Here is a 13938-nt window from a genome sequence, read left to right on the forward strand (position 1 = left end):
TGCATGGGTCTATGAGTTAAACTTTTTTATGTTCTATCCATCTCAGAAATGACAGTTAGCACATATTTAAATCAATCAGAATATGTATTCACTCGTTATATGATTTTGTTGTTCTTGGTCCACATTATTTCTTCTGATCTGTGTGATGTATCCTTATTCTTTTGCTTTTAATTTGATGAGAATGTATATTATTGTTTAGCAAGAATAATTGTTCAGACAATGTCACATTCTTGTCTCTGCGCTGAGGATACCCAACAGATCTATCACTAATATGACAAATATCAGCATCATCAACTTATGCTGTCCATAATATGTCTCATTTGAGGAACTATGCTGTTGCTAAAACATCTTGTAGTCTTTAACATTGATAATCTTTTCTTTTCCTTGTGGCTATCAGGACCTTTCTGATAATGAAAACTGTTTGATCTCTTGAATTGCTTCCTTTTAATCTGTGTCTATTATAACCATGTTTCCCCATTTCGTCTTATCTAGCCAAGCAACCCTTTCTAGAACCTTTTCGGGCATGGTGAGCATGTGATGTCAATAGATTTTCATCCAACAAAGGTGGATCTCCTCAGGTCCTGTGATAGCAATGATGAGAGTAGACTGTGGGATGTCTGTGGGGGTGATTTCAATCTCATTCTTAAGGTTGGTGTCTCTATTTCCTTCCTTTTTTTTTAAATGTTGATAAAGAGGTATCTCTATTTGACATACGAAGGCTCCATAATTTGATAGTTAGCTGTTTTTTCTGTTTCCATTTTAATTTGGAGATTACTTAATTACCTGATTCTAAATCATTGTTGGATCTGTTTTTTCATGAATTCCTGCATTTGATTGTGGGAATGTTTTTCTTGTTATTTCAAGGTTTTCAGGATCAATAGTTGGTCATCATGTGAATACACATGCAAATGATTAGTATAGGAAATAAAAAGGGTTTCTTAATGTTAATTGAACCAACATCCGTATCACATTCAGCAATGCATTGTATGGTGTTCTAAACAGGGTGGTTTATAGAGAATTAGCTACTATTCATTCACAAAAATTGTATTGATTAGCTCTTGGTACAAATGCAGGGAGGTAGTAGACAAGTTAGATTTCAACCTCACCTTGGGCACTTTTTGGCAAGTTCTACTAAAAATATTGTAAATATCTTTGATGTCGAGACTAACAGCATCCAAAAAAAAGTTACAAGTGAGATGCTTCTTCCTGATCATTGATCAAGCTTTTTTTAAATTTCTTATTTGTTGCACTACTATAACGTATCGATGTGATTTCGTTTTCTTTGATTTAGAGGGACACGTCAAAGACGTTCGTTCAATATGCTGGGATATGAGTGGGATTTACCTGGCATCTGTGTCCACAGATATGGTCTATTAATGAAGGAAAGTGTATATTTGAACTGTTCTCCACTGGCAATAAGTTCCAGTCGTGCACTTTCCGCCCTGGGCACTCTCAAGTGTTTGTGATTGGTTCCGATGAGGTATGCTTAACACAATTTGCAAATCTTATGCTGAAGCGTTGAGCTCATCTATAAGTTCTTTGTAGACTTGCCTCAATTAATGTCTATATATTTGTATAACAACAAATTTAACTTAAGATGCTTACTTATGGAACCATCCTGAAAAAGAAAGAAAGGAACAAAGAACTTCTCCCTTAGTCAAGCCAAAGCTAAGAAATGGAAAAGGAATAATAGACATTAAGAATATGCGACGTCTGCAATTTTGAGTTTTGGTGTCACAATGATATGTCTTAGAGTGCACATTTTGGTATGAGGTTTGCTTCCGACAGTACCATCGGTTTTCTTGCTATTTTTTTATCTCAATAAAAAAATGCTGATTGCATATTGATTTCAGCTGAACATTTTTGTTTTCTTACTCTTGTCTGATCATTCCGCGTTGCTTAATGACTTCTCTGTTGAGGGGAATTCAGGAATATTAGATCTCCAATGTAATGAGTTATCGGAAAGGATGTATCAGCCACAAACTTTGACCATTGTTTCAAACTCCTGTACTCTGTTTTATCATTTGGAAGTTGATATTTAAAATGTTAATTAGACTCTTGTATTAAATAACATTTAAAATTGAATAATTAAATGAATTTGAATAAACATCTTGATCTTATCAGTATTGTCTTCATTTTGTCCCCTCTCAGTTGATTGCTGGATCTTTGCAAACACTTTGAAGCATTATAAGCTCCTCCTTATATTTAAGTTATAGTTCTAATTTTGACTAATGATAACTTGATGTACAAAATTTCACCAATGAGATTTCAAATACGAGAAAATCAATTCATTCACGCCAAAATAATTGCAGCATGCTACAATCACTAGGAGAATAATGATTACTTGAGTATTCAACTTACTCCAGCATTCAGTTGAGGACAGGATGTAGTTATCAAAAATGTTCCTTTTGAGTTTGTACTACTTGATGGTTAATGACGGGACTTGAACCAACTCCCTGGGTTGAACATGAAAGGAATGAATTAACGTAAATTTGAATCTGAACTGAAACACCATAATGGACTAATGGATGCATAACAGTAACAGCAGAAATATTAAAGTGAATGAAGGGACAGATCTGCAAAACTGATGGCACATTGTACAATCTATCAACAACAACAAAAAGTAAGCCTCATCAGCAGCTAGTTGGGAAATCTATCTATAAAAGGTATTTGAAATGTTTTCTATATGATCACTGTGAGAACTTCTCATGGTGATTCTTCCGAAGAGAACATGCTAGTTCAAAGCACTCATAATTACACTGATTATTTTTCTAAATCTAAGTTTGAAAGTTGTTTGCTTAGTTCATACTTCCTTCCACGTTAGTTCGCCATGTGTACTTTTCCTATCACAACTTCTAATTGATATGAATCTAATCTTCAAAATGAAACTGGAAGACCATATTCAGCAAGCGAATACAAATTAATTGCCACAAATGAGTATATAAAGTTATTCCCTTTAAACTGGTCAATGAAGCATATCCTGAAATAGTATTCTGAGGTGTACGGTAGACATATATTAATCCAAAAGAAAAGGGATTTACTGCTACAATTTCAGTGTGAGCCAGTGCCCTTCGATGTATCCAATTTATCTTTTCTAATGAATTATAAGTGATAAAAGTCTTTTTCAGATTATTTTAATGCACGTTGAGTTGACTTAGGAGTAAAAATTTAAAATTGTTCACACATCCAACAGTATCAATGCCAAAGACAAAAGATTCTATAAACTACATATGAAATATTTGAAGCCAAGGTACAAACAAACCCGCATCAAAAGGTTCTGGCCAACGAGGCAAAACAAAGATTTGGTTCCATTTGCTCACAGAGAAATCTCCTACACTCAGACTAAAGCAAAAAGCATTTTTTTTCTATCTTTTAACATGTTCATCTAAACTTAAGACAAAAAATAAGTCTTCAGAGTATTATCTATATTCCGCTCACAACTCCTACACTCAGACTAAAGCACCATACATCAAAACGGCAAAACTATGCTTTTTGGTCAAATCCATAACCCCTAGTTACAACAAGTTGCTTTGGGGCATCCTAGATATGAGCTCAGAAAAGAGAGCACACTTCACAATATCATAAGCCCCAAACAAAGAAGATGCAAGTCGTCAGACTTTCACTTGGTAACTGCATCACTCTCACTCATCAGTTTAGGTATCAAAAGGTGCAGACGGCCAAGTTCTGGTGAAGCAGGCAAAGCATTTGCAGGGGCATGAATATTTGGTTCCGTTAGCGTAGGTCCTCCCAAGTTTATGCCAGGTGCAAACGCTGTAACAGCAGGTGCAGACGGCCCTTGTCCAAGCAACGAACCTGTATTCCCATCTGGAGCCATCACACTAGAGATGTTTGCTCCCATATGATTAGGAGCATAAGTTGACTTTTCAGGATTGATATTAGGCACAATGTTCTCCATTGTCTGCGCGCCCTGAGAATTTAGAAATCAAACATTTAGCTTGAAATTATTTCATATCAGTTAAACATGAACATGGCATAGAAAAGTTCTGTAGGTAACAACTTATCGAAGGATTCGACGGTGAATAGAGCAACCTCAGGGAAGCTAGAGATGAGTATATCGCAAAATACACTCCACCACTCTAACAGAAATCTTTCCGGAGCATTAATAGCTAAACAAATCACAAAATAAAAAATAATTACTCCAAACCTCAGCATCACACTAGCAACTTCACTTCAACTCTATTATACATACAATAACAACTACTACACCTCAGTGCCAAAAAAGTTAGGGTCGGGTATATGAATCTTCACTGGCCATGTTACTCAACGTATATTCATCTCAGGCCAATACTATAAAAAATTAAAAACATTTAAAAAAACACTGAAGGGCAGTTAATATAGTACTTTCATATATGTGAAAGTTGCATTTTAAGAACATCCAACATTAGATAACTAAAATGTACCACATGATTCAAAGAGAATTACCTCAACTTATTAGCAAACTTATCAAGAACAACATGATCAACAATCTATCCTATCGTCATATGTACGAATTCCAAACTAAACATAATAATTTTTTGATCCTTTCAAGATAAAGAAGAATCATTACTAAAGCACATAACATCATTAGAATATCAGTTTTTAGCATTTATCAACAGATTAGAATTCATTAAAAGGAGATACTTACCAACAAGATTTGGATTAGCAATAATATCAATAGCGAACACCTCACCCACCTGATGGAAACCTCTCTAAGCCATGTATTCAAGAATGACAAGTTCAAGTCTGAAAAACACAAACAACTAAAAGAAAAGCATGACCGAAAACAGCCAGACAAAGGAAAAAAAGAGCATATACACCCAAAATCAAAACAAAAGTAGACAAGGACAAATTATCATGAGTATCAATCATTAAAAATATTAAGATATAAGTATAAAATAACTGAGGCAAAGTAGTTTTTGCTATAAAATAGCTGGCGAACATGTAAGAACTTACGAGTGTCGAGCCTCCAAACTAGCCATGACCACAAAAAACAAAGCATTTCTTAACCACAAAAAGAGAAGAGATAGAAGGTTTGAGCAAGAACAATGGGGAAAGATTAAGAAAGAGGCTCAAGAACCAATCCCACTTGGATTACAGACAGAAGAATGCACAGAGAGAGAGAGAGAGAGAGAGAGAGAGAGAGACGAGAAGAGAATGAGCGAATTGAGTTGTTGTTGGGAAAAAAGAGTAAAAAAATTGATTTAGATAGAGAAGAGAAGAAGAGAAATGGTGGTCCCGAAATAAAGAGGTGTCAATACTTATTGCAGGTCAGAAGGAAAGTTAGAATGAAAGCCAATTCTAGAAGGAAGTAGAGTAAGAAGAAGATGAATTAATCATTTGTCTAGGTCTGAGTTTTTAAGTAATCTCCATATTGAAATGGAAACAAAAAAGCCAGCTAATTATCAAATTATGGAGCCTTCGTTTGTCAAATAGAGATACCTCTTTATCAATATCTAAAAAGAGAAAGGATGGAAATAGAGACACCAACCTTAAGAATGAGTTTGCAATCACCCCTATTGACATCCCACAATCTAATCTCATCATTGCTATCACAAGAACTGAGGAGAGCCATCTTTGTTGGATGAAAATCTATTGACATCACCTGCCCAGCATGCTCGACAAGGTTTCGGAAAAGGTTGCTTGGCTGGATTATGACAAAATGGTGAGATATGTACCGTCATGGTTATAATTAATAGACACAGATCAAAAGGAACCAATTCAAGCTATTAGACAGTTATCATTAGGAGAAATCCTGATAACCAGAAGAAAAGAAAAAAGATTCAGAATGTTTAAAGACTGCATAAGATGTTTTGGTGACAACAAGTTCCCCAACTGTAGACTCAAATGAAATGTATTATAGACAGCATAACATGATAATGCTGATATTTGATCTAATTACGACGAATCTTTTGAGTATCCTCACTATAGAGATAAAGAATGTGGCAATAAATGTCACATTGACAATTATCTGAGCAACTAAAGAAAATGTATGTATGTTCCCGTCTAAGTACAAGCAAAAAGAATCAGGATAATATTAGCACAGAAATCAGAAGAAATAATATGGACCAAGAACAACGAAATCATAGAACTAGCGAATATATATCCCAGTGACTTGACTCTGTGCTGACTGCTATTTATGAGCCATTACAACTTAAAAGAAAAGTAACTGAAAGACTCATTCGACCAAGGATCTTCGATGGAAAATAGAGGTAGCACCTTGGCTGCATCCCATATCTTCACAGTTCTGTCTAAGGAAGATGTTGCAAACACCGTTGAGTTTGGTCTAAAACGGACATCTGTAACGTGATGAGTATGAGCTTCTCCACTATTAACAGTGTTATTTCCCAACTCCCAAATATGAACCTAAACAAAGATCGCAGTACAAGTTCGTTAACAAGAGAAGTTGAGATAAGCGCTCTCCCATTTGACAACCTACAATCCTGTTGAAGATTAATAAGGCAAACCTTCCTGTCGTGTCCAGCAGTAGCCAACAACTCTCCTTGTGAATTGAAGTGGCAACATAGGAGCTTACTGTTTGTTGGGTGAAGGCTACGAATCTCTTTAAAAGAGATGCCTGCAAAGCAATATGAAGTCAATTATCCTTTGTGCCGATAACTAGCAATTTATCCATCACGGTAAGAGCCTGAGAAAGTCAGAAGCTACAGTGTTTGATCTTAAAAACTAGATGTGACACCACATTCTTTTCTTTCGTTTTAAGAAACAAATGTAAGATCTTGCAATTTGGAGATTAAAACCAGCACGATTGGGTTATCTTGGGGTAACATTATTTCCTGAACATAACAGCATTAGATGCATAACCTATCTTATGGAGGTTAAACTATTTCTGTCACAATTATCTAAATTGCAACCTTTTTTATACTAATTTTCATAGGAACCATTAAGCTTGTTGTCACCTACCTTTCCGTTCAGTTTGAGTTCGTGCGGGCGCAGCAAAACCAGCGACAATAGCTTTCTGTTTCCCAACCTACAGCTCAGGAATATATCAAATGAGCAAGAAAAAAGTAGACGAAGACCATATAGAGAGACAAGAACAAACTAAGAAAGGGAAGTCCAATCCCCAAAAAAGATGATGTCTGTCAGCGACAGCGTGAAATGGAATCATCACCACATGGAGGGCTTTAAGAAGTAGATGCAGAAAAATGATCTTACAGATGCCAGAGGATTCATTGGAGCTTTCCTCTTTCTGCCACTCTGATACAAAACACACGTAAAGAAATTAGCAGTTCAAAATAAAATCAGTTACTTGGGACAGCCTTTATGATCTAAGACCTACCTTATCCGAAGACTGCAATCTCATCTGGTTTAATTGCTCCTGCACTGCCAGTTGCTTCCCAGAACTTCTCATAATTCCTTCTATTATTTTCTGGTCAGCTGGTAGATTCCCCGGGATTCTTTGATTTGTATCACCAAGCATCTGTTCAATGCCAGAAGAAGAAAAAAAGAAGAAAAAGTAAGGCAGGAAAAAGATCTCGATCACATCAGTATAGTAGGATAGCCTATATTTTGTCCCTCAATCTGTTGATTGCTGGACTATGCAAATTTTGAGATTTTTTACCTCTTTTTTTCTTTTTGATAATAAGGGAACCCGCATCCGCTACCCTTCGGGTGCGCACAGCGTAGACCTTGCAAACCACACAGGAGAGGTCAACTGCACTAGACAAGCCCCGTGCGATGAGCTCTTTTTCCTTTCTGCTACATAGGTTCCTCCTTTTAAAGTTGTTTCAGTTACGGTTCCTATTTTGACTATTAATAACTTGATGTAAAAGGTTTTACAAAAGTGATTTCAAAGACCAGAAAATTCTGAAAACAAATTCATGGTCTATTGCACAGCTAAAATAATTGCAGCATGCTACAATCCCTAGGAATGAAATAGTTACTTGAGTATTCAACTTACATTCCCACTCGAACCAGCTTGGGTGAGCATAAGAAAGAAATCACCAGAACTTGCAGGGGCAGGAAGTTTGAGCATGTCCAGTGTTTGAACTGCTACATTTGGTAAAACATCCTGTTGAGGGAAGGATGTAGTTCTCAGAGACTGTTCCTTTTGAGTTGGCACCACTACACTGGGATGTACAACTTGATGGCTAATGGCAGGGGAAATTGAGCCAACTCCCTGGGTTGAATATGAAAGGAATGAAGTAGACATAATGGACTATACATTTCTATTGATGCAAAAGTTCAAGGTACTCACAACAGATGGCCATCCTTGCTGAGACGCTAGTTGGAGAGATCTATTGTTCCCTGCAGGTATGGTGCAAAAAGAAGATCAAAAGGGAATTTAAATTTAGAAAAAAAAAAAAAAAAAAAAAAAAAAAAGGAGATCTACGGGTACAATGCAAAAAGAAGATCAAAAGGAAATTTAATATTTAAAAAAGAAAGATAAGGAGATCTAAAAGTGCATAAAAACGCGAACAGATCTACTAACCTGATGGAACACTGTACAATATATCAACAACAACAACTAAGCTTCAATACCGAGCTACTTGGGCACATTGTACAATCTACCGTTAAAATGTATTTGGAATTTCATCTATATGATCACTGCAAGAACTTCTGAAGAAAACATGCACTGAGGAGCACCATCACATTCATTTTGCTGAATCTAAGTCTTAAAGATTGTCTGCTTATTTCATACTTCCTTCCATGTTAGTTTGGCTAGTGTCTGTTGCTGGGACAACATCCCATTGATAATGAATTGAACTTCAAAATGAAACAGGAACTAGAACTAAGAACCCACAGCACTTAAATCTTGATCAGCAAGTCAATGGAAATTAATTGCACATACGGAGTATCATCTTCAAAATCCAAAAGATAAAAAGATGCGAAGGGAAAGTGCATTGTATCAAAGTTCTATTTTATGAACTTTACTGAATGCCTCTGCCGCATACTTACTTTGGTGGATCTTATTATGGATCTTATTCCTAAGCTGTCATATGTTCATCCTTTTCTTACTTCAACCTGCAACATGCATCTTTACCCAAATGGGGAAGTGTGTTATATATAATCTTAGTTGTCAAGATTTTACTAAAGGTAATCTCTCACTAGCCCAAGCCAGGCTCAGTTGTTCATCCTTGAGCTCAGCTCAAGTATTATAAAGTTGAGTTCAAACTCAAGCTCAAATATCAAACTAGCTTCAAGTTGGAGTAAAGCACAATTCAAATATATGTAGACAGGTTCAAGCACGATTCATAATTGACAAACGCTTGGGGAAAGGTACATCCGCCTATCCCTGAGGAGGCATTTCCATAATATTGGACAGATGAGTGTGAAGAGAGAGGGTTCGGCTGAATAAGATATCAAGTGAGGCTTAATGATCAAGGTAGCTGCAAATTTTATTCTTGGGAAAGAAAGTGAAGTACAAGAGTTGCAGAAAAAGAAGATAAGGGAACCACTTTTCTATTGATCTTAAAGCTGGGGGTTGGTAGAGGGGGGTGGGTGGGGGGCTGGAAGGCAGGTTCTGGAGGAGGAAATCTCCCAGAGGATGCCATGCCCAGAATACCTTAAATATTGTGGAGGATTTTAAGGCGATTAAAAATGAAAACACAAAGAAAAAACATAAAAAGAAATGTAATTAAACAAGAACAAAACCAAAACAGATGGCACAATATGAGGAGAATTCTTGTAGTAAACAAGGAAAAAGCACTTGACTGACTGGAGAGGGTGTTGGCTAGGCGAAGGTAATAGTTTACTTTGTTTTACATGTATATATTTTTATAGCAGCCCCGAACCATGGCACTTACTCGGTGACATTGCATGTGACCGAGCGAACCACATGGCTTGCAATCATCATGATACATAACATAAGCGGAAATATAACGTGAATGCATGATGAGCCTTTATGAAACTTAGTAAGTCATAATACTTAAATAAATACTTGTTTAAACATGAGTGAGCCAAAATGGCTATAAGACTCCAAATGTACGACATGACATAAAGTTATTAAACCTCATCATGAGTCGGGCGAAAAATATACTTCTTTGGGACAAGGCCCCCGGATACCTTTAGATGAAAAGCTAAATAAAGAAATACAATGTCTAAACCCCGAATGAGATGGGGCTCACAACGTGCAAATCCTAATGAGCGAGGAGACTCGTGAAATGCGAGGCTTAAAGGGGACGTCGGCAATTGAATGTCAAGGAAATAAATAATATGGGACATGAAAAAGCATGATAAGACACGAAACACGGTCATGAGCATGAATACATACATACACATATATATAAAAGCTTGATAAAAATATCAAAAAGTAGGGAGAGCAATAACTTATAACCGATCCATGGGGAACATGAGATTTAATAAAATATGAAAGGATCCAATCATTACGAGAGATCGTTGGGTGGAGCGATCCTCGTCTACGGTGGCTACGTAGTATATAAGCCCTCCCCATGTAACATAAGCACTTGCTGCCCATGGTATATCATGAATCATAACTTGCTTGTACATGGCTTTCATGAATTATAACTTGTAAATATAGTTTCATATAAACATAATAAGAATACATGAGGAAGAATTCATGATTCATGGATTAAGCTGGATTCCTAATAACCGAAATGGAAGATTAGGAATACGATAACCAATATAGATACAAAATTCATGTACATAAATACGTAAATACGGGCTACCAATATGTTAGGTTTAATGCCCTAGGATTTGAACTTCATGGATTTTACGAAACGGATCATGGGGAAGAACGTAGAGGTTCCCACGTGGATGGAAGTTCTACATACCTTAACTTCACCTTTTGAGCGTATCACAATGTCCTCCAATCCCTTCAACTTTAACCTATAGAACATGTCATAGGGATTCTATGTTAGCAACAATATCCATGCTTTGTTCATCTAAGCATTTTATCAAACACTTGGTGGACATGAAACTTTTAATGGTGTTTTCTTCAAAATCCCCATTCTATTACTTCTAGCAAATTCTAAAATCTCAATTAGATGTAATTAACATCATTCTTCATCACCCATATGAATATAACAATTCCAAGTCAACAATCCAACAACTCTAGCATAGTTCATATGATTCTTTTCAACAAACCAATTATTATTCTCCCAAGAGTTCATCAATTCACAACTACAATTGATTAGGGAGTAGAAACATTACCTTTTTGGGTAGTCACCACGAAATCAACACCCCCAAGTCCGATCTTTAGCTTAAAATGACGGCAACAACTTGTACTACACTTTATCCTTCACGAGCTTCGGGATTTGGGGCCTTAAACTTGGTTGATTTCCTACTTTCTCTCTCTAGCTCTCCTCTCTCTCACTTCCTCTCTCTAAAAATCTGAAATTTGAGGGAAATGGAGGCTGCTAGGGTTTTCATTTCCCTTAAATACTAAGGGAAAATGGGTTGACCCAACTTGAAAACGGGTTGAGACCTATCTGTCTTAAAACGTCTATATCTCCCTATCCCGACGTCGCCTATGAACCCACGACCTATGGTTGGAAAGGTTTTTCAATTATCTAAAACTTTCGTTCTTTGAGTTTTCCCAAATTCCCAATTTATGATAGGGTTATGGCCTCCCGAAGTCGAGGTGACCCGAAACGTATATACGGACCAAGATGCTATTACGGTCCCATACGGACCGTATCTTGGTACCGTATCTTGGTGAAAATTTCAGTGAGGTTCTGGAAATTTTTGACGTGTTACGGCCCACTGTTACAGTCCGTAACTCATGTTACGGCCCGTAACGTCAGTGTTTCCCGCGAATAGGCTTGAAAAATGGGCATAACTTTTTGCACAGATGTCCGTTTGACCCCGTAAGATACCGTTGGAAAGCTATTTCAAAGGGCTCAACTTTCATTGAGAAGTTTTCTCAAATTCCCAACGGATTTGCACTAAAGTTGACTGGAAGGCAGACGTATCGAAAACTTAGCCGATTCTATAGGATTTCAAGTGCCTTACTATTAGCCATATTGAGACGATCATATCTCCTTGCTCCGATCTCTGATTGGCTTGGTCCTTATATCGTTAGAAAGGTATTTACGCATACCAACTTCATTGATAGTACCTTCCCAAATTCCAAGATCAGCACCTTAAATGTTTCCACTAGAACTCTAATGATATGAGCTTAGACATAGTTCCAAGATGCGGGGTGTTACAAGCAGTTTCTTAGTATATCCTTTTCGTCTTAACTGACTTGGACTTATCTTCAAATCCTGTATTTTACCTCATCATTTGAGTTTCAATTTCTAAGAACAACTGCTAGTAAAGATCTGAACTTTTAGGGAAGCCGAATTTATCACCTATTAAGATGTTCATCTTCACTTTTTCTAAATTCAGACTTTAGTAGTCGAGTATCATCTATTTCTTCCCATAGTGATGTGCTCCATATGGTTAGTCGAGTGATGAAGTGAAACACCCTTATTCTGCTACTTCTGATCCTACACTGGCTTATGATGCGATGGATAAATTTTCCTTTAGATGTGAACTTGAACAATGGCAATTTGAAGATGTATCGAACTTCTTTGAGGAGGTTGAACATCCTTACTTGTCTCATATTGGGCAAGCAGGTGCTGCCCATGTGCTATAGAAGCACTTGTTTAAAGAAGCCATCGTGAACATTATACCAGTGATTAATCATATTGGGCTAGTGTTCTATAAGCCCAATTGTGTGATCAAGGTTAAGAAAATTTGGAAACTTAGGCTAGTCAGAGAATAAATGGAAAACAATTAAGCTCTTACTGCATATAATCCAGGTAATACTCTTATCAAGGCAGCATGACTCACCAATATATCATTCTAAGCGACAGCTTACCAATTTATCATTCCGGAGAAACACCATGTTCCTTAAACTAAAATAGTTACAGCATGAGACCTTGATTGAATCAACCTAAAGTTGGCTATTTAATATACTTCATTTTATAATGGAATAGTAACTTCAAAGTTCATTGCTTAGCCTGAAGTACTGAAAGTTATAGTTCTATAATATGTATGAGTGTGAAGGAAGCTAAGCCGCAACTCCTTGGTCCCACTAAAAATGAGTTCCGATACGCTTCAGCTGATTACCACTACAAATCCTTTTATAAGCAACGAACTATCTGTTGGAAGATAGTTCTTTGTCAGCTCTAACCTCAACATGTTCCAACCACGCATAATATCAGTATATGACTAAAAAGTTCCAAATACAAACTTCCTCTCCTCAAAAAACCCTACTCCCAAGCCCTCATAACATTTGTCGCTTCTTTGAGCTTGCATTCCAAGTTAGGATTCCTAGGGGATGGAGAAAAACTATTTAGGCACATTCAAGGTAGTTGAAGTTTGTGACCATCTCATCTAAAAGCTTAAGCTTGTTAGAGAAAGCATACTTCTATTTACCTTATTATATTCTCAACACTCCTCACGTGTGGGCCTGATTCGTTTTCATGGGTCAAGCATGTGGAAATTCTTTTTGGATTGCGACAAGATCTAACACAGGGTAGGGGTAAGGTCTGCATACACTCTGCCCTCCCCAGACCCCATTTTGTGGGATTTCACTGGGTAGGTTGTTGTTGTTGTTGACTAGATCGAACACAGGACCTTTACATGCTATGATACCATGTTGGAGTGTGTGACCATCTCATCTAAAATGTTAAGCTATTAGAGAGAGCACATCCTCAATTACTTAACTATATTCTCAACAAAGCTGACGCAGCTATGTAGTTCAGTTCGAAAGTGACTAGAGCGTGGTTAGTAAGACTAAAATACTTGAATGATTACCATATTAAGATTACTAGAGAAAAGTTAAAAGAAAAACACTTTGAAATGTGAAGAAGTAGATACAACGCCATATCATTTTAAAAAGCAATATGAAGCTGTTAGCTTACTTCAATTTTACAAGAACAAGAAACTTACTACATGTAAGTCAATAGGTTCAAGGTCTTTTGGAACAAACTAAAGTAGAAAGTAGGCAACTTTTATTAGGACTGGCGTTGT

General features: G+C 36.8%; 3 protein-coding genes across 7 annotated transcripts in view; 2 read left to right on the top strand and 1 right to left on the bottom strand.

Annotated features, from left to right (window-relative positions):
• The window catches only part of LOC132041865 (transcriptional corepressor LEUNIG_HOMOLOG-like), a 67761-nt gene extending 65641 nt beyond the window's left edge, over positions 1–2120 (top strand). Inside the window, exon 4 of the transcript XR_009411272.1 lies at positions 1939–2120. The gene's annotated coding sequence lies outside the window, so the exon portion shown is untranslated. The remainder of the gene's footprint in view (positions 1–1938) is intronic.
• Positions 18–1906, top strand: LOC132041859 (transcriptional corepressor LEUNIG-like). Its single transcript, XM_059432545.1, has 3 exons — positions 18–648; positions 1074–1191; positions 1292–1906. The coding sequence occupies exons 1-3, from the start codon at positions 538–540 to the stop codon at positions 1375–1377; spliced, it is 315 nt and encodes a 104-aa protein (XP_059288528.1). The 5' UTR covers positions 18–537; the 3' UTR covers positions 1378–1906.
• Positions 2121–3195: 1075 nt separating the features above from the next.
• Positions 3196–9250, bottom strand: LOC132041828 (uncharacterized). 5 transcript variants are annotated; one of them, XR_009411266.1, is made up of 5 exons: positions 8447–9250; positions 8213–8262; positions 5489–5644; positions 4646–4743; positions 3196–3928 (listed from the first exon to the last, which is right to left on the bottom strand). XR_009411266.1 is itself a non-coding variant. In XM_059432534.1 (5 exons), exons 3-5 carry the CDS (start codon positions 5542–5544, stop codon positions 3620–3622), a joined length of 429 nt encoding a protein of 142 aa, XP_059288517.1. In that variant the 5' UTR covers positions 5545–5644; positions 8213–8262; positions 8447–8905; the 3' UTR covers positions 3196–3619. The 5 variants fall into 5 exon arrangements, 4 of the variants coding, with proteins under 4 accessions (XP_059288517.1, XP_059288513.1, XP_059288506.1 ...); XM_059432534.1 differs by having other exon boundaries at positions 4646–4709; positions 8447–8905; XM_059432530.1 differs by having other exon boundaries at positions 4954–5644; positions 8447–8905.
• Positions 9251–13938: the final 4688 nt, after the last annotated feature.

The sequence above is a fragment of the Lycium ferocissimum genome, chromosome 2 (genome assembly GCF_029784015.1).
Source record: "Lycium ferocissimum isolate CSIRO_LF1 chromosome 2, AGI_CSIRO_Lferr_CH_V1, whole genome shotgun sequence".
Classification (NCBI taxonomy): Eukaryota; Viridiplantae; Streptophyta; class Magnoliopsida; order Solanales; family Solanaceae; genus Lycium; species Lycium ferocissimum.